The following is an 18,063-nucleotide window of genomic DNA, read 5'->3' on the forward strand; positions in this document are numbered from 1 at the left end:
CTCTCTTCCACCCTGGTGACTCCCCAGTTTCTTCCTTGCCAGGGCTTTCCCAGGTACCTCTGTTCTCCAGTCACTGTCCTGTCTCAGGCCCTCTGGCTCTTTTACAGGCAGAAGACAGGGCTGTGTCCCTATGGCCTCTCTTGCCTGAGAGGCCCCCAGCCTACAACAGGTCTTTCCCTGCCCCCAGAGGACCCCGCTCCCTCCACAAGTCTTCCCCTCAACCAGCTTCTCTTCTGAGCCTTCACAGGAGTCAGGTCCTCTGCAGCCCTCCCTCCCCACATTCCCCCATGATCGGACCTCACATCTGAGTCCTCGTGTAGTTGGTTTGGGTCCCTCCACTATGAGGTCTCCCTCTCCACCCCTTTCTCCCGCGGGACCCAGGCCCCCTGACAGACATAGCTCCTCCTTACCCTGTCTTCCCAGCACCGTCCCAACCTTGACCCAGTGTCTCCTCCGTACTGTGGGGCAGGTACATCCACTACGTGTTTGACCTGGGGAATGGCCCGTCCTTGATGAAGGGGAACTCAGACAAACCAGTCAATGACAACCAGTGGCACAACGTGGTGGTGTCCAGGGACCCAGGCAACGTGCACACGCTCAAGATTGACTCCCGCACTGTCACGCAGCACTCCAATGGCGCCCGAAACCTCGATCTCAAAGGTGGGGCCTGGGGCCTCTGGAGAAGGCCTGGCCCTAGTCCAGATACCCACCTCGGCCCCTTCAAGAGTACCCCTGACCTGGGATGCTCTTTCACTCACGTGATTCTCCCTCTCCCCCCGCCCATGGTTTTCCTTGCTCTTTTCCATTCTCCACTGTGCCCAGCCTGAAATTTTCCTGTCAAAGTTCTGCTCAGCAATCCTGCGAGGCTGCCCTCTCAACACTGAAAGCCGGGCGGCAGGATGTGTCTGTCTTGTGAGGAGATTGGTGGCTTCACTCTAGAGCTGAGAGTAGGCAGCCTGGGGGCTTCCGAAGCCCTCTTGGCCCTCCAAGGCTGAGAAGTCTGCCTTGCTTGAGGGCTGGAGAGAGAACGGGGAGCTTAGTGTCCTGGCAGAGGCCTTCCTCACTGGGTGAGAGGGGGCAGTGACGAGAGGAGGAAGGAGTAGCGGTTGCTGGGTCCTTGCGTGCTGCCCTGGTCATGTTCCTTGGGCATCGGCTGGGCTCGGGCCCCCCTGGAGGGCTCAGTGTCATATCATGGTCCCCCATTCACCTGGGGCCTTTTCATAGCTGCTGAAGCGGTCATTGCCTGCCCCTACAAGGGGCGGGTGGGAGAAGAGGGAAGAGGAGGGTGAACCTGGAGACTGGGTGTTGGAACAGATGTGTTGGACAAGGCCTGCAGCTTCTCCAGGGCTCACTGGGGCAACATGAGCGACCTTCACATGCCCAAAGCAGCCCTCAGTCCCACAGGGGCCCCTGGTGTCAGTGTGACTTAGACTGTCCCAGCTTGGGGAGGGTCCTTAAAGACTATTGAATTCAGTCCCTCTTGAAGAGGCAGAAACAGAAGCTTCAAGAGGCTACATGGTTTGCCTGAGGTCACAAAGTGAGCAGGCCACGGAGTTGGAACTAGAAGATTGGTCAGATCCTGGGCCACGTCGGATGGCATAGTGCTGCCAATTCTCCTTCCTCCCGGAAGGTGGCGGTGTGCCTCAGATAATCCACAGTGGCAGCAAACCCAGGGGTGGTCTGGGCTGGTCTTCTGTTGCATTGAGCCCACAGCAAGGGCAGCAGGGTTGGCCCGTGTCTTGGTGCAGTTCTGCTGTGGGCTGGCCGAGATTTCTAAGGAGTTGGGCTCTTTGCGGCCAGCTAATGATGTGGGGAATCAGTGTCCCTGAGGAGAACTTCTTTCTGGTGTCACCCACAGTGCCCAGGTCAAGCCCGAGTGGTTGTTGGGGGGTTGGTGCTGGGCTTAGAACCCCCAGGAGAGAACTCAGAGTGGGGAGAGGCTGGCAGAGGCTTGAAGGAGTTCTGGGAATGGGAGACGTCGGGAGGGAGGGAGTGGGGGCGGAGGGGATTGGGCGGCACAGCTATGAAAAGCCCTGATTACAGGCCGGAACTGGAATCAGATGTGTGGGAGAGAGCACGGAGCAGGTTCCTCCAGCTGCTCCCCCCTCCCCGGGCATCTGGGCTTCTCTAGAAGGGGAGCAGACAGATGGCAAAGTGAAGAAGGAAGAGGGAAGAGTAGGGGGTGGGCATCTGCAGGCCACTGGATCTCTGTGAGGAAGCTGGGGTCCAGGATGGGACACCATGGGGCTGGAGGACCTGACAGTTGGCTGCCGATGTCCAGGGTGGGGAATGGGGACACGAGGACCAGGATGCCAAGGTTTTGACCCTGCTCCCTTTGCAGGGGAGTTGTACATTGGCGGTCTGAGCAAGAACATGTTCAACAACCTGCCCAAGCTGGTGGCCTCCCGGGATGGCTTTCAGGGCTGCCTGGCCTCAGTGGACCTCAACGGGCGCCTCCCAGACCTCATCGCCGATGCCCTGCACCGCATCGGGCAGGTGGAGAGGGGCTGTGACGGTGAGTGTGGGGTTTGGGAGTTAGGTGTGACCCTGCAGGCTGCAGGGGGCCAGCTGTAGAGGCACACCAGGCCTCTGGAGTGGCCGCCTCTCAGGCTTTGCAGGAGCCTGGCACCACAGCTCTGGGGCAGGGTATGGGCGTAGGTCAAGGGTCACTTGCCCTCCCTATTGCCTCCCACTCTGGCCCCTTTTCACAGTTCCAGGCCAAGACTAGCAGTCCTTGAGCCGCCCCCCATCCCCACTCCCACCCCCGCACTGTACTTGGCCCTCTCAGCCCGGCAGAACTCAGGCCTGTCCCCGCAGCCTCTGCACCTCCTGGGGAGGGAGGGGGCTTAACTGAGCGGGGGGGTGTTCCTTCCTCCTGCCTCTTTCAGGCCCCAGCACCACCTGCACCGAAGAGTCTTGTGCCAACCAGGGCGTCTGCTTGCAGCAGTGGGATGGCTTCACCTGTGACTGCACCATGACTTCCTATGGAGGCCCCATCTGCAATGACCGTGAGTGCCGGGAGGGTTGGGGGTGCTCAGGGTAGATTCTGGTCCATTCCCAGCCCCAGGGATGCTCCAGAGGAGGGAGGGTCTCTGAGAGCCTGCTGCTTGCATCCTTCTCATCCCTTCTGGTCACGAGAGACCAAGGAGAGCGGCTGGCTGCCGTCCTCTCTCGAAGTCTCCTCTCTTCTGCTGCTGCCTGAATGTCTGGGGTGATCATTGAGAGATGGCCTCTCCTCTTCCTTCTGAGCTGGTGGGACACTGCTCCCCTCACCCCCAGGCAAAAGCGTCAGCCTCGTTGCTCTCCCCACACTATCCTGGCGATGGCCTCACATGTTGTAGCTCACACAGACACACGACTGCACAGGGCAGGGGTGTGTGTTGACCCATACCCCCTTTCCTCGGCACCCTCAGAAGTGTGCAGAAGCCCAGAGGAGGCCCACACCCCAGAGGATGGGCTCAGGAGACTCTCAGGAGGCCAGGCCTCTGGACAGCTGGCTTCCCTGGATGCCGGCCATTCAGTTCCCTGCTTTTCTCCCAAGAATCCCAGCTGCAGGGTGTCCCTTGGAGCCACAAGGACACTCCCTTATGTCCTCGTCTGATTCTTCTCCTCCCTGGCTGGGCATCTGCTGCCAACTTGCATATCATTTGAGGCCCCTCCCCAGAGAGGGCAGCTTCAGCAGCAGTTTCCAGTCCCTAGTGGTTGGTGGCCAGCAGCTGGTTAGAGCTTGGCAGAGGGAGGGCAGCCAGGGAAGCAATGGGGGAGAGGCAGCCTCCTGCTTGAGGGCGGTGGGCTGGGGACAGCGGCTGGGGAGAGTGCAGCCTCCTTAGGCGTCACTTGAATGGTCTCCCTCAGGGTAACCCTGCTGAGACACCAGGGACGTGACGAGTCAGCTGTCTGGGAAAAGACACACACACAAGCACACATGCAAGCACATACACGCACATGCGCGCAGGAGGATGGGGCTTCTCCATTTTACAAAGGTGCACACTGAGGCCTGGAGGGGTCAGCGGATTTCCGGAGCAGTGAATAGTAGATCTGGGCTGAGAACGGGGGTCAGTGCCTTTGCCTCTGTGCCACACTGCAGAGCCTTAGTCATTTGGGCAGGGTCCTGAGCTTCTTCCGGGATAGATGACCTACTGCTCTTGGGCAGGTCTTGGTTTTTCCTTCTCCTTTGTAAGAATGACCAGCCCAGCTCCCTCAGCACTTTCCTGGTGCTCTCAGGCAGGGCCCATCCTTGGGTACCTCCACATCCTGCCCTGTCCCCCGGGATTTTTCTTGTCCCATCTGCCACTCTTTGTACCTTCCAAAGCCCCCAGTGGCCATCCCAGGGGCACTCCAGCCCTGGCTGCCAGGGAGAACAGCCGGGGCTGGGGCTGGGCCTCTTGCTCTCCAGCTTACTCAGCTTTGCACTAGAGATCTGGAGATGGTGGTAACTTTGCTGCTTTAGAGTAACAAGCCCCACTGATTGTTTAGTGTTTTGCAGCTTACGGAGCCCTTTTAACTTGTTCCTCAGAGACGGCAGTAGGATGGAGACCAACTGTCTGATTTAACTGCTAAGGAGACTAAAGCCTCAGTAAGAGGCAGTTCCTTGCCCAGTATCACAGGGCCCTGGTGGCAGAGCACAGCCAGAACCTAGGCGCTCCTAACCCAGTTTGTTGTCCCTGCTGCTCATTTAGTCGTGGGGTGGTGGGGGTGGAGGTGATGCCAATGATAGGCATTTCTTGCCTTGGGTGCAGGGGATCAGGATCAAGTGCCCATTGTTACTATGACATTCCCACCCGATGGAGTCTTCTGGAAGGGAGCATAGTGAGGGATGGGGGTTTAGGGAGTCAAGTCATCTTTCAGTAGGGGTGGGAAGAGAGCTAGGAGCAAATTCTCTGGGTTCCAGGCAGGTGGGAGGCAGGGAGAGTTGGGGCTGGGTTTGGGCACATCTTGGGAAGTCTCACTGTTCGTGAGAACTGGTCTGTGTGTCTGGTGGCAGAGCCTGAGCAGAGCCATGAAGGTAAAGACAAGGTGGGTGCAATCTGGGAGCCTCTGAATGCTAGCCCTGGGGTACCTCTGAGATCTCTGCCCCACAAAGGGCAAGGCAGGAATCTGGGGATCAAGCCATAACCCCCTTATCTCTTGAAGTTGTTCCTCCTCCCGATTCTCCAGGCTTGGCTCTTTTGAGTTCGAGTTCGTGCTGTCTCTCTGTGGTGGGTCTTCTTCAGACCGTTTATGCACATGGTCAGGCAGGAACCTGGCTGAGAGGCTTGTTTGCTAGCCACCGCCCCCCAGTGTGAAGGCCCCAGAGGCAGCACTGGGTACCCCTGGCCCCTGCACCTGAAGAGAAGGAGGAGGGTGGGAATGGCCCAGGCATCCTTAGAGGGTGGGGCCTGGGGTGTGGAGCTGTCTGGTGGTAAAGAGACTGGGATGAGGAGGGGTCTGACCTTCAGGACAGCTTTTCCCCATGTGCGGCTTTAGTTTCCCCAACTGGGACATGGGGATTACCCCTGGGGGTGAAGGGGTCTCTGCGAGGCTCAGGAGTCTGCCCTGGGAGGGCAGGAGAGAGATCAGAGGGACAGAAGTCATCTCTAGAATGAGAGAGAGGAAAGCAGAGACAGAACAAAAAAGAATATGAAATGAGAGAAGAAGGAAGCTAGGAGGAGGCACACTTCCTGGCACGGACTGAAGGCCCAGGGCTGAGGTTGGGACGGGCGCTCCTCGCAGCCTTCCTGACACTGTGTCTCCCACAGCCCTTCTCAGTCTCTCCCGCAGGCAGCTCTTTCCCTTCTCTGCCTCCTATTTCTCATCTTTCCACTTGCTCTGCTTGTCTCCGCAGCCTCTATTGATCTCTTGCACACCTCTTTCTCTCCCTTCTTTTTTACCCTCTGTCTCCCCCTAGGTCCCCAGTGTCACCCCCTCCAGCTCTCTCCACTTCCCACTCACTGGTATTGATTGGCCTCTAGGCGGTTTCCCTTCCTCTCCTCTTGCCACCGGCTCCTCCCTCCCTCCCTCGGGGACCATACATTTTCTGCCTGCTCCGAGCTGTGTCAGTCTCTAGCCCAGAGCCAGGGCCAAGAGTGTGCATGGAATGAGAGGGCTGATGGACAAGGCTTTGGGGGCACCAGTCCTGCTCCCCAGCCTGCAATCTCCCCTCCCTTGTGGAGCTTCCTCTTGGGTGCCTCTGAGGACCCTTTCTTCAATTCTGAAGGGCTGGGGGCCAAATGGGTCCCTGGCATCTTGCAAAGTTGGGGAGGTGGCAGCTGCCACAGAGGAGCTGTCCGGGGTACTGACTACATCCAGAAGCTGGGCTCAGTGCCTGTGGGGCTCATGGTGATACTTTTTGCTCCAAAACAGAATTCAGAGTCAATAAGCAGGAGCCAGCCCCCTCCCCACCCCTCCTTCCCCTTACTTTTGCCCTTTCTTCCCACCTCTCTTCCTCACTCTACTACACTCTTTCTTCAGCTCCTTCCTGGTCTCATCTCTACCTCCCTCCCTCTCTTCCTCCTTCTCTACGCTCTGCCCCACCCCATCCCACCCCCAACCCCCAACCCCTGTCATAGCAGAGCATCATCTGAGCAGAACTCAGGTTGATGTGGGTGCAGAGATGGCCTCCAGATGAAGGCTAGAGAGCCTCCCTGGACCTACCTCTTGGCCTATGACAAGTGCTTACCAGAGGTGCCCCAAAGTCTGGGGGGCAGATCCCAGTGGAGGGGCACCTAGAAGGAGAAGGGACTTCCTCAGCTGGACATAAAGTGGCCCAGAAAGGGTTTTGTCCCAAGTGGAACACTGTGGATCCTGGAAACCCTCTGTAGAGGGAGAGGTTGAGGTTGAGGTTGAGGTTGGGGGAGGGGCAAGGAGATTGGAGAGGAAGGATTGGAGGAGTCCAGGAGGGTGTGCAGAGGGGAGGGAAGCACCCTTTTGGGCAGGTGGTGAGGGACTGTGTGTGTGGCATGTCTTACCCTTGAGTACCTTTGAGGCTCTGGGTGCATTGTTTGTATGCATATGGGTAACCCTGTTTTTGGATGGTGAGCTGGGAGGAGGTGTCTGTGTACACTGGCTCTTTATTGCCTGTGACCAAACATGTATGTGTGTGTGCACGCGTGCCTCTGTGAGCATGTGTACATGCTCGGCTGAGTGTGAGTTCGTGTGCCAGAGTCTGAGCACATGTATACATGTATGTGTCTCAGCCTATGTGTGCGTGCGCGCGCACTGGTGCCTGTGTGGGCACGTGGGTGTCTCCATACCCAAGCCCGTCCACATCATAGCGTGCACGTGTGTTCCGAGGGTTGCATGCAGAGGTGCCGGTGGCCACATCTCTGCGCACTGGACCAGCAAGCACTACTGGGGTTCATCCAGGTTGGGGGGAGGGGAGGAGGAGGAAGAGAGCGGCCTCTCTTGCTAGCCTGAGATCTGTTCAGTTATTCAGCAGAGCCCCTTCTCCGGAGGGGGAGGGAGAGGAGCGCGCGCCCGGGCGCGGGGGTGGGGCAGGGCGCGCGCAGAGGAGAGACGAGCGCCGAGCGGGCTAGCCAGGTGCTGCGCGGCGGAGCTGCCCAGCGCCGCCCGCAGATCGGGAGCCGCTCGGGTCCCTCCGCCCTGCCCCCTCCTCCCGCGCTCCCCTTCCCCTCCCCTCTCCACTCCCCTCCTTTCCTCCCTCCTCTCTCCCTCCCTCTCCGTTCCAGCCCTCTCAGCCTCTGCAGCAACACTCCGCTGCCTCCGTCTCTCCGCCGGAATCTCGCAGGCTCGCGCCTTTCCTCTGCTCAGCCCCGCTCCCCTCCTCTCCTCTCCCCTCCTCTCCCCTCCATTCCCCCCTCACCCGGATTTGCTTCCCTTCCCCCTTCTCCCGCACCCTCCCCCCACACCCCGGCCGCTCCCTCCTTTCCCTTGGCCTCCGTCGGGCGGCAGCGGCAGCAGCGGAGCGGCCGACCTTAGTCCCCGTCGGTCTCCCGTTTTCTCTCCTTCAGTCCCCTCCTCCCCGGCTCGGTTTTTCCGCAGGATTTCCCCTGCTCTCCCCTCCCTGCTTGGCCCCCGCGCCTCCCCTACCTCTCCACCCGGCACGATGCCCCCTCCCCCGGGCGCTCCCCCGGGTTTCTGACGGCCCTCTGCGCCGCTCCGACCCCGCCAGGATGCGGGGAGACCCTTAGCTCCTCGCGATGGACCCAGGCGTCCTGGACCTTGGCGTTGCCACTCCGCGGACCCCGGATTCCCCGGCGGGATCCAGTTGATTTCGTTGGCTCCGGACGGAGGCTTGGGCTCTGGTTTTCCTTCTCTTCACCCCTACCCCCCTCCCGGGGCTTGGAGCCGGAGGGGGGCTTCGCGGGGCTGCGGAGCCCCGCGTCCCCGCCCGCGGCCATGGGGCTGTGAGGCGGCCGCCCCCGGGCCGAAATGCCCCCCGGGGGGAGCGGGCCGGGGGGGTGCCCGCGCCGCCCCCCCGCCCTGGCCGGGCCCCTGCGGCCGCCGCCGCCGCCACCTCTGCTGCCGTCACTGCTGCTGCTGCTGCTGCTGCTGTTAGGGGTGGCCCAGGGGGCCCGGGTCTCCTCCAGCCTCAGCACCACCCACCACGTCCACCACTTCCACAGCAAGCACGGCACCGTGCCCATCGCCATCAACCGCATGCCCTTCCTCACCCGCGGCGGGCACGGTAAGTGGCGCTGCCGATACCAGCCGGCCGGCTGGCCCTCGGGGCCTCCCGTGTGCTCGGCCCTGGCCCCGCGGGGCCGCACCCCAGCCTGTGAGCGCCGAGGCCCAGCCCCTGTGCTATGCGGGCCGGAGCCCCCTCACCTACCATCCTTGGCTCCCAGCATCTCAGCCCCACCCTCGTCTCTCCACCCCACGCCCCCCCCCAACCAACCCTGTCCCTTTATCACCCTCATCTCTGTTTTCATCACTTTCATTCCTCACCTAACCTTCACCTCTGTATCCCTATCTTTGGTTTGTTATCAACCTTCCTGTTTCGGGCCCCCTCACCACCTCCCTCTCTCTGTCCTTTCATCCTCTCTGCCTAGCTCTCCCTTCCTGTTTTCTCTTCTTTTCTGCCTCCTGCATCTCTGCTTCTTATCATTTCTCCATCTGCCTTACCTCCACCTCTGCCTCACCATCACATTCCTGTTTCTGGTCCAACACCTCTGTACCCATTATCTTCTTCTCTTTCTCCCTCTACAACCAACCTCCCACCTCTGTCCCATCTATCATCTCTGCCTCAGGCATGTCCCATCTCTTTCTCTTTTACCTCTTCATATCTGTCTCTATTTCACCTCTGCTTTTCTAGCAACTGTCCCATCTTTTCCCCATTACTGTCCTTCCACTACCTCCCAAGCAATCACCTAGCTCCACTGTCCTATCATCCTCCCACCCTCATTCCCTTCATCTCCAGTTTCTCCTTTCCACACCTCTCCATTTCTGCCTCCACTGCTGATCCCCAGCATCTCCCACCTCTGTAGCCCCACTGCTTCAAATGTCAGGTCCCCTTTCCCAGTCTCCCCATCATGTCAGTCCTCTATCACTTTACACTTACTATCACCTCTTATCTCAGCCCCTGTAACCTTCCACCTCGAAACTGACTTCACCTTCCCTCTCAGACTCCATCACCTTCATTTCTATGAAGACATAGACCTTTATCACTTCTAGTTTCTGCCCTTCATCACCTCCCAGCCCAGTCTTTTCATCGTTTCATATCTTAGACCTCAAAGAGTCTCTGTATGCCATCTCTTCCATTTCTGTACCTGCCACCTTCCATCTCTGTCTTCTGTAGTCTGTGTGCCCCCATTACTTCCCATTACTGCATCCCCAGAACTTCTAATCTCTGCATTCTCCATTATCTTCCATGTCTGTTCCTCGTCACATGTTATTTCATTTCCATGTCAGACCCCACCATTTCCCACCTCATTCTCTCCTTCACATTCCATCTCAAAGCTCCTGGTACCTACCATCCCACAGACTCCATCACCTCTCATTTTAGTCTACTCATTGCTACTCGATATCACTCCCATCTTTTTACCTTGCCATCACTTTCCGTAGGGTACCCCCATCACCTCCACTTCTGTACCTCTCTTACCTCCCACGTGGTACAGCTCATCACCTCCCATCTCTACACCTCCATCACTTCCTATCCATATACCTCATCACATTTCATCTTTGATCCCCCATCTCAGCCCTCCAACATTTGCTGTTTCTGTACCTCCATTACTTCTCATCCTTATACTTTCATCACCTCCTATACCTGTCCTCCCATCACGTCCCATCTCTGTACCCCCATCGCCTCCCATCTTGGTACTCTGATATCCCCATGCTTGCATCACCTTTTATCTTGACTCCAAATCACTGTGCCTTCAGCAGATCTCACTCTGTACCTCTGTTGCCTCCAATTTCTGCATTTCCATCATTTCCACTTCTGTCCATCCATTGCCTCTCATTTTGTACTCCATTTTTATTCCTCCTTCATCTTTCATGCTTGTATCTTCATCACTTCCCAACTATGCCCTCCCCGCCTCCCATTTCTGTACTCATCTCTGCCTCCCCATCATTATTCTACATCTGTCCATTCTTGCTTCCCAATCTCTGTTCCCCTACATCACTTTCAGTCTTTCCACCCCTTATCTATTCTCCTTCCCTTTTCTCCCACTTCATCTTTATCTCCTTTTTCATGCCTCTACTTTCTCTTCATCCAGTTCCCAGGAGTGGCCCCTTCTTTTGTCCTGGCATGGTGTCCCCGGCTAACCTCTGTCCCAGCTGGGGTCCTCTCCATGCAGTGCTCTCTGGGCCCTTTTCCTTCCTCCACTTCCCCCCTCCACACACCTTGCTCCTGATCTTCATTCTCCTTTTCTTCCCACAAGCAATCCAGCCCTCTTTGCATTCCTCCCTCCTCTTCGTTGTCCCCTCTGGCTCCCTTGAAGCTCATTCCCCAGAGAGACTCAGATAGGACATGCTTTTTCTGGGAAATGAGGGGAGGAGTGAAGGGATGAGAGAAGAAAGGCTATCGGTAGGGATGGTTGTGAGGTGAAGAGGAGAAGACGTGAAAGAGAAAGGGAAAGGAGAGAGGAGCTGGTTCAGGGAAGATGAGCAGATTGGAAGGAGGGGCCTGGGAGCTGAAGTGCCAGAGGTAGGCTTGGTGAAGGAGCTGGAGTCAGGATGCAGAGCTGGGGAGGAAGAGAGAAAAATGGAGGAAAGAGCTTGTGTAGGGGAGTGTTGGGGGTTGGGAACCTATGGAGTGTTGGCATTGGGATGGCCTCAGAGATGGTCATCCCCTTGCTGTGCAGAAGAGAACAGCAGTCCCAAGAGGGCCAATGGCTGCCCTGTCCCACATGGAAGCAGAGGAGCTGGAGGGCACTGCAGGACAGTGATGGAAGGTGGTGGGGAGACTGAGTGGAGGAGTCCAGGAAGGGTCAGGCAGGTGAGAGGAAGGAAGAGGGTCAAAAGACAGATGGAAGAGTAGCAGTCTTGCCTGAACCCACCTCTGCGCTCCTTAGCTGCCGGGGAAGGCAAAAGAATGGACTTCTGTTGTGACCTCATGCTTGGCTAGCAGAAGAGGGTGGCCTGGGAGACCTTTCCAGGCCAGGGAAGACCTTTCCTTTTTGTCCCAATGTCTCCCTGGCATCCCCCAGTGCGAGGGAGCCTGTCTTTCTGCACCTGCATCTCCACTTTTTTCTCTTGGGCTCTTCCTGCATTTTTCCTCACCTTCCTTCCCTCCTTCTCTTCACTCTTTCCTCCATTTCCCCTTCCACCCCCAACCCCTTCTGTTACATAATATCCCGACCTACCTGCCATATACTCATCAGCACTCCTGCACCTGATGTCAGCCTGGGCATGGGGGGACCAGCACACCTGACTCCTAAAAATGCCCCTTGACCCTGATTCTGGTTTCAGAGCCCTTGAGGAGCCTTTTAACCCATGACCTTCATTTCTTATACCCTCTGAAGCCAGAAATAGAGGGGTCAATCCCAGTTAGTTCTGTGTCAGTAGCTCCCAGGGGTTCTGGATTCATTACCCCAGCTTATAAAGGGGGGCACATTTATTTTGATTCTGGATATGGGTGTGTTCACTTGGATTTCTGACTAGATGGTTTATGGCAAAGAATGGGCTTAAGAATTGAGGCGATATTGTTCTGGGATCGAGAGAGAGCTGAGCCCAGGGGTCTGGATGTGGAGAGACCTTCTCTCCTGGGTTGTAAGGGTCTATACACAAAGAGCTGGGGTAGGCTGTGGGCACTTGGGACCATTGCTTTTATGGATTGTGCAGGATGATTTATGCTCTCATGAGTCTAGATCTACCAGAGGACTTTTGTCATGGCTTCTGATGCTGCAGGGAGGCAGGAAGACAGAGGGTCTGTACACGTAGTTTTAACCACAGGGGCATCACTGCATGGGTAGCTTTTAACATGGGATGATTATGTTGTTTGGGTCTGGGTTAGCTAACCATTATTAATTGTTGGTTGGTTGTGTTTTTTTTTTTTTCTTCTAGAATGCAGGTGTGTGGGAATTACAGAAGATTCTTGATCATTTAGTGTTTTACTGGATCAGTGAATTTCTGGGTCTAGGAGGCATTGAGCTGACTGTGTTGGGTGTGGGCAGAAGGTGCCAGGTGTGGGCTGTTGGGTGGTGGCCACTTGAGCCTGTGGCATTTGTGTCTGATAAGCTCTCCTGCCTTGGGCTTCAGGGGTATCCCCCTCTCCCCATGTCATGTACAACGTAGCTCACTTGCGTCTTCCTGGGGAAGTCAAAAACAATGGGTCTGGACCACCCTAGAGCAACATAATGGGCCCTGACTTAGGCCCCTCTCTTCTTCGGAGCCCTTTCCGGAACCTTTTAGAGGTTCTAGCTGTGGTTCAGTGCCCTGGGCTCCACGTATCTGTGCCTTACCTCTCCCTCCCCCGGAGGTCCGGTGGCCTGGGCCGAGGACGGCTTGCGGGGGGAGAGGCGGGAGGCGCCTCCTGAGCGCGGCGGGGCGGGACCCGGGAGGGACCAGACGGAGCCCCGCCCCCCGCTCGCATCCTCCCACACCCCGGCCCTCCGCGCCCTCGGGCGAGCGCGGTGCTGGGGAGAGAAATGTCTCCCTGGGGTAATTACTGCCGCCCCAGTCCAGTAAACTATTCATCCTTCACCTCTTTGGCCCAAGAGGTGCTTCTCCACCCGATCCCCCCACAGTGTAATAAACGCCCTTAGGCTTTAACAGGCCCGCCCCGCGTAATAAACTGGCCGCATTGTGAGAGCAGCTGGGTAGTAAATCCCGGGGGAGGCCGGGCCGAGCAGAACTGGGCTGGGGACTGGGGGCGGCCGGAGGGCGGCGGGCGGCCTGTGCGCCGTGGGTCTCGGGGGCGGGGACGCGTGCGCGCGGCCTGTCCCGTGCGGACCCAGCCGCTGCCCTCGCCGCCTGCCTGGGCCAGTCTTTGTGCGCTTACCGCCATGTTTCCCGGCTGCCTCGCGGCTCCTGTCGGGGGTCTGCCTCTCCACACCGGGTCTTTGTGTGCATCTGGGTGCGTCGTCGTCTATGTGTGGGTGTGGGGTCTGCGGGTGCGTCACTGGGGACGTGTCTGCTGTGGGGCCTGGGGTTTGGGGCACCCACCCCACCTCTGATCCCACCAGCCTTACTGCCCTGTGGGGCATGGGGCCAGGCTTGCTCCTCACACCCTCTCCCGGCTCAGGGTGATGTGCTGTCTGGGGTGGGAAGGTGAGGAGAGAGGGCCTCCTTTCCCCTAGACCTGGGAAATTTGGGAGCAGGCTCCAGGTAGATGGAGTTTCCTTTGCTGGTCTGAGGGACTAAGAAACCCAATAAGGCCCTCTTGCCTCTGACTGGGAAGCCCTGGAGCCCTGGGGCTGAAGAGGAAGCAGCCTCTGGTCCAGGAGGCAGGGGGATGTGTGTGTGGAGGAAGGTCAGCATTTCAGTTCTCTTGGCCCTCCCCACTCCCTAAATTTGGACGTGCAGTTTGTGAGTGAGTGGAGGGGGAAGGGAGGACCTTGGGTATTATGGTTACCATGGAAACAGCCAATTTTCCAGAGTGCTGCAATGTTGGGAGTGGAAAAACTGTTACCAACTGAGGCCTATCCTGCTCCTAGCTTTTAGGCCCTGCCCTGTCCAGGCAGGTGACCTGCCAAAGGGCGGTGGTGTGGCTCACTGTGTACCCTGGCCCAAGCCAACACTACACCCTGATCTTGAGGCCCTATCCTGAGGGTCTGACCCTCACCACTGGGCCTCCAGGCCCCCAGATAGGGAGGATACCTGAGTTTGGAGGGGGCAGAGCTGAGCTCCCTCTGTCTGCCAGCAGTGGGGCAGGGGGGTGGGGGGCTCTCCTGGCAACATGCTGTGGTGAGATGTCAGCTATTAGACATCACGGTGGTTCCTTCCTAGCTGCGTTGCCCCTGGGGCATTGTCTCTCCACTCTGGCCCTGCCTGGGAAGATGGGGGCACTGATGACAATTGCTCTGGGTGACAGCTCCTGCTCCCCCAAACCCAGCCCCCTGCTGGCCTCACTGCCTCTCTGAGACCCAAGCAACAGCCTTCCCTTCTCTCCTCAGCTCCTCCCTGGGCCTGCAGATGGTGCCTCCCTCCAAGGCACTCAGGAGTTCCCCCTCCTTTGGGGGCCTAGGATCTTCCTGAGATAGAGACCCCTGAACCCTGATTGTCCAAACTCCAACAGGGCTCCTAGTCCCTGAGGTGAGACCCAAAGGTGCCTGAGGGCCTGAACTTAGTGTTGTTACCAGCTGGGCTGCCATCTTGGTAGAGCAGGTTTGCTCCTTGGAAGTACCTCAGGCCTCCCTGACCCAGCGCTTTCCATCCCACCCAGAGCTCTCCCACCCCCAAGGCCATACTTTTCTCCCAACCCACCCCAGGCTTTTGCCCTCAGGCCCCATCTACCTCTCTTTCTCTCTGGACAAGTCCTCCCCTGAACCCCTCTCCCCTCAAGAAGTGCTTTGAGAGGAGTCGTTAGTGGCTAATTATTTAATTAAGCATTTTATGAATCTCATCTGCTCTATTTATGTTCTAAAGAATGCAAGATTGTTCTCTCCCTTTCTTCGAAGGCCCCAGAGTACTAGTCTTCTAGGCCTTCCAGACAAAGCTCCTTTCCCGGAAACTGGGTGACCAGCCCCCAACCCTGGCCATCAGTCTGCCCCCACCCCCCACCCCCAGGGAGCCCAAGCAGCCGCAGGAGAGAACTTGGCGACTAATGGGGTTTATTTTGGGGCTGAGATCGTTAGGGACCTCACACCCACCCCCGGCTGCGGATGGCAAAGAGGAGACAGAGAAGGGGAGAGAGGGTGGGGTGGGGGAGGGTGGGAGAGGGATCCCTTCATCAGCTCTGGCTCCCACTCTCCCGCATTCTCTCACCTACACCCTTCTCTGTCCCTCTCTGTCCATCTGTCTCTCTGCCTCCTTCCTCCTCTGGTTGTCAATCTCCCCCCCTCTCCCCGCCATCATGTCTGTCTCTCCTTTTCTGGGCAGGGCTCCAGGACCCCCTGTTTTGGCACCCAGGCAGCCCCCTAGTAGGGAGTGGAAGCAGGCAGTCTTGGGCAATCTGGGACCAGGATTTGCAGGGGCTTGGGAGGGGTTGCGGGGCAGGTGTTGGAGGGGCGCCAGCCTGCAGGCTATGAGTCATAGCTGAATGAAGCCCCTGCTCCTCCTCCTGCCATCGCCTGGGGCTCCTTTTGCCTAGGTACCTGCTGGGCTACTGCTCCACAGAAGCAGACACCTTGAATCTGTCACCTCTTCCAACCCTGGGAGCAGCTGGGCTGGTCAGGCCCAGGCCCTCTGGGTCTTGCCTGTCCCTGGTGCTTTTCTCCGTCCCCTTGCAGCCTCCCTGTGGGCTCTCTCTTTGTGTCACTCTCTCTATTACCTCTCTGTTTTACTGTAATTAAAGCTAGAATTCTTGATGAGGCAGCTACATCTGTCTGTGCGTGTGCACTGGCTCCCACCCCGGCACCCGCCTGCCAACTGTTCCCTAGGACGGCAGGGCCTGGTAGCCGCTGTGGGTGTCACAGCTGAAGCCCTGTACCCTAAACCTGGTGTCCCAGTGCTCTGATCACTGGGCCTCCTAATCTCGAACTCCTGATCTCATATCTCCCTCTCCCTTTCCTTCTCTATGCAGCCGGGACCACATACATCTTTGGGAAAGGGGGAGCGCTGATCACCTACACGTGGCCCCCCAATGACCGGCCGAGCACGAGGATGGACCGCCTGGCCGTGGGCTTCAGCACGCACCAGCGGAGCGCCGTGCTGGTGCGGGTGGACAGCGCCTCCGGCCTCGGGGACTACCTGCAGCTGCACATCGTAAGGACCTGGGGCCCCCAGCCTTCCTGCCCCAGATCCACTCAGTCTCCTCTTGCCATGGGATCCGCACCTCACATCTTCCTCTGGTTGCTGGGCTTTCCTCTCTGTGGTTCTGCCCCGGAGACCCACTCCCCTCCCGGTTATTCACTGAGGCTCCCAGAGTCACCGCGGCTGACCTGAATCTCCCCAGCTCCCCACAGAGACCATCTGTGTCTCTGACCTTCCTGAACATAGTCCCTGCGCCTTCCAGGCTGTTGTCCTGCAGCCTGTGGAAACCTCCCCACCTGGTGACTGCCCTGAGCTGCTGCCTGCTCACTCCTGCACCACCTAGGCTGCCCACTGTGTCCTGCGCCTGTCCCTGCCCGCTCCTTCGGGCCTCCCTACCCCAGTGCAGCCCACCCTGCTTCTTCACCTTGTCCTTAGACCCTGTCTCTGTCTCAACCCTGCTCTTGATTACTGGTGGCAAGTCCTTTGCCCTCCCAGCAGCCCTCTTACCCGGCTTCCCCTACAGCCTCTCTGGCCATAGCCCTGTTCATTCTCCTCTGACCTCCGGTCCCACCCAGCTCTGCTTTCCTCTGCCCAGCTCCCCTCCTCACCCTCTGCTCCCTCCCACTGCCTCCCTCTAGGCCTCCGCCATACCTGCCGCTCCTCTCACAGCTCCTCTCCTATCTCTAGTCTTCAGGCTGCTCCTTTTCTTCCGTGGCCCTTTCCCCATCTCTGGCCTTGCCCCACATCCTGCTCCGTGGCTTCAGACCTGGTTCTGTCTCATTCCTGCTCTTAGCCTCTCCCCTGTCCCCTCCCCACTGTCTTAACCCCTGGGCCTCAGACCTCAATCTCCATTTCCAACTATACAGCCCCTTACAGCCACCTCCCTTCTCTGCCCACATCCCACTTGCTGACCCTGGCCAGGACCCCTCAGCTGGGAGGGTTGAGCAGCCTGGCTGGGCTCTGTGTACTGGAAAGTTCTAGGTGGGGGGTTGGGGGGGTCCTGAGTTTTCAGGGAAGCAAGGGAGCCAGGACAGAAGGTTTGTTTGGGCTCTGGCCCTCCCCATCTGATAGGGACCATGGTTACTGACCCCTCCTTACATGACAGCTTTTCAGGGTCCCCTCCCTGACACGAGGGAGTGAAGGAAGGCCTTACGGGGAGCAGTGTCCTGTGGGCAGAGCAGAGCTGGAGTAGAAGTGGCAGCTGACGGGCGCTGGGTGGGGGAGGCCAGGCAAGGAAGTGTGCGGGGAAGGGGTGCAGAGTGAAGAATAGCCTGGGGAGAAGGCCTGGAAGTTCCGTGCTGTGTTAGCGACACAGTGTCGCTGCCTGTGTGAAAGGCAGTATGGCTGCGGACGGTGCATATGGTTGTGTGTGACTGTGTGGGGCCGGGTGCCTGTCGATCATGTCAGGAGTGATGGGGGTCTGTGGGGGACAATCTTGTGGCCTCTGGTTGGATGTGCCGCTCTATATCTGCATTTCTTGGCAGAGTGGTGTTTGCTGCTGTTTCAGTCTCCTGACCCTTCGTGGCAGGTGGGACTGTGTTTCTGGGTCCTTCTCTGTGAGCGAGGGCTGCTGCTTTCTGGCCAGGTGGTCATGAGAGGCTTTGTGTGTCTTTGGAGAAGATGCCTAGGTTTGAGCTCCAGCTCTGCCACTTCCTTGCTCTGTCCTAGCGCAGTCACCCCATCTCTCTGAGCCTCAGTGTCCTCATCTGTTTAGTGGCCTGACAGAAGGACAGAGGGATGCTGGGAGGTTTAAAGGAGATCATGTATATAAAGCACTTGGGACACTGCCCAGCCCGTAGGAAGCACTGTGTCAGCTAATATCCAGATCGTCTG

The 18,063-nt window shown here is 58.1% G+C and overlaps 1 protein-coding gene across 28 annotated transcripts in view; it reads left to right on the plus strand.

The window, feature by feature from the left end:
* The window catches only part of NRXN2 (neurexin 2), a 106,487-nt gene that overhangs the window by 62,029 nt on the left and 26,395 nt on the right, over window positions 1–18,063 (plus strand). For 24 of the 28 annotated variants that reach the window (XM_064492165.1, XM_064492180.1, XM_064492176.1 and 21 more), the window contains 4 exons: window positions 470–660; window positions 2,342–2,515; window positions 2,889–3,008; window positions 16,061–16,242. In XM_064492165.1, coding sequence (XP_064348235.1) covers window positions 470–660; window positions 2,342–2,515; window positions 2,889–3,008; window positions 16,061–16,242 — 667 coding nt within the window. Of the gene's footprint in view, window positions 1–469; window positions 661–2,341; window positions 2,516–2,888; window positions 3,009–8,370; window positions 8,627–16,060; window positions 16,243–18,063 lie in introns of those variants that run through there. The other 4 variants (XM_064492189.1, XM_064492191.1, XM_064492188.1 and 1 more) reach the window with 3 other exon arrangements.

The sequence above is a fragment of the Camelus dromedarius genome, chromosome 12 (assembly GCF_036321535.1).
Source record: "Camelus dromedarius isolate mCamDro1 chromosome 12, mCamDro1.pat, whole genome shotgun sequence".
Lineage (NCBI taxonomy): Eukaryota > Metazoa > Chordata > Mammalia > Artiodactyla > Camelidae > Camelus > Camelus dromedarius.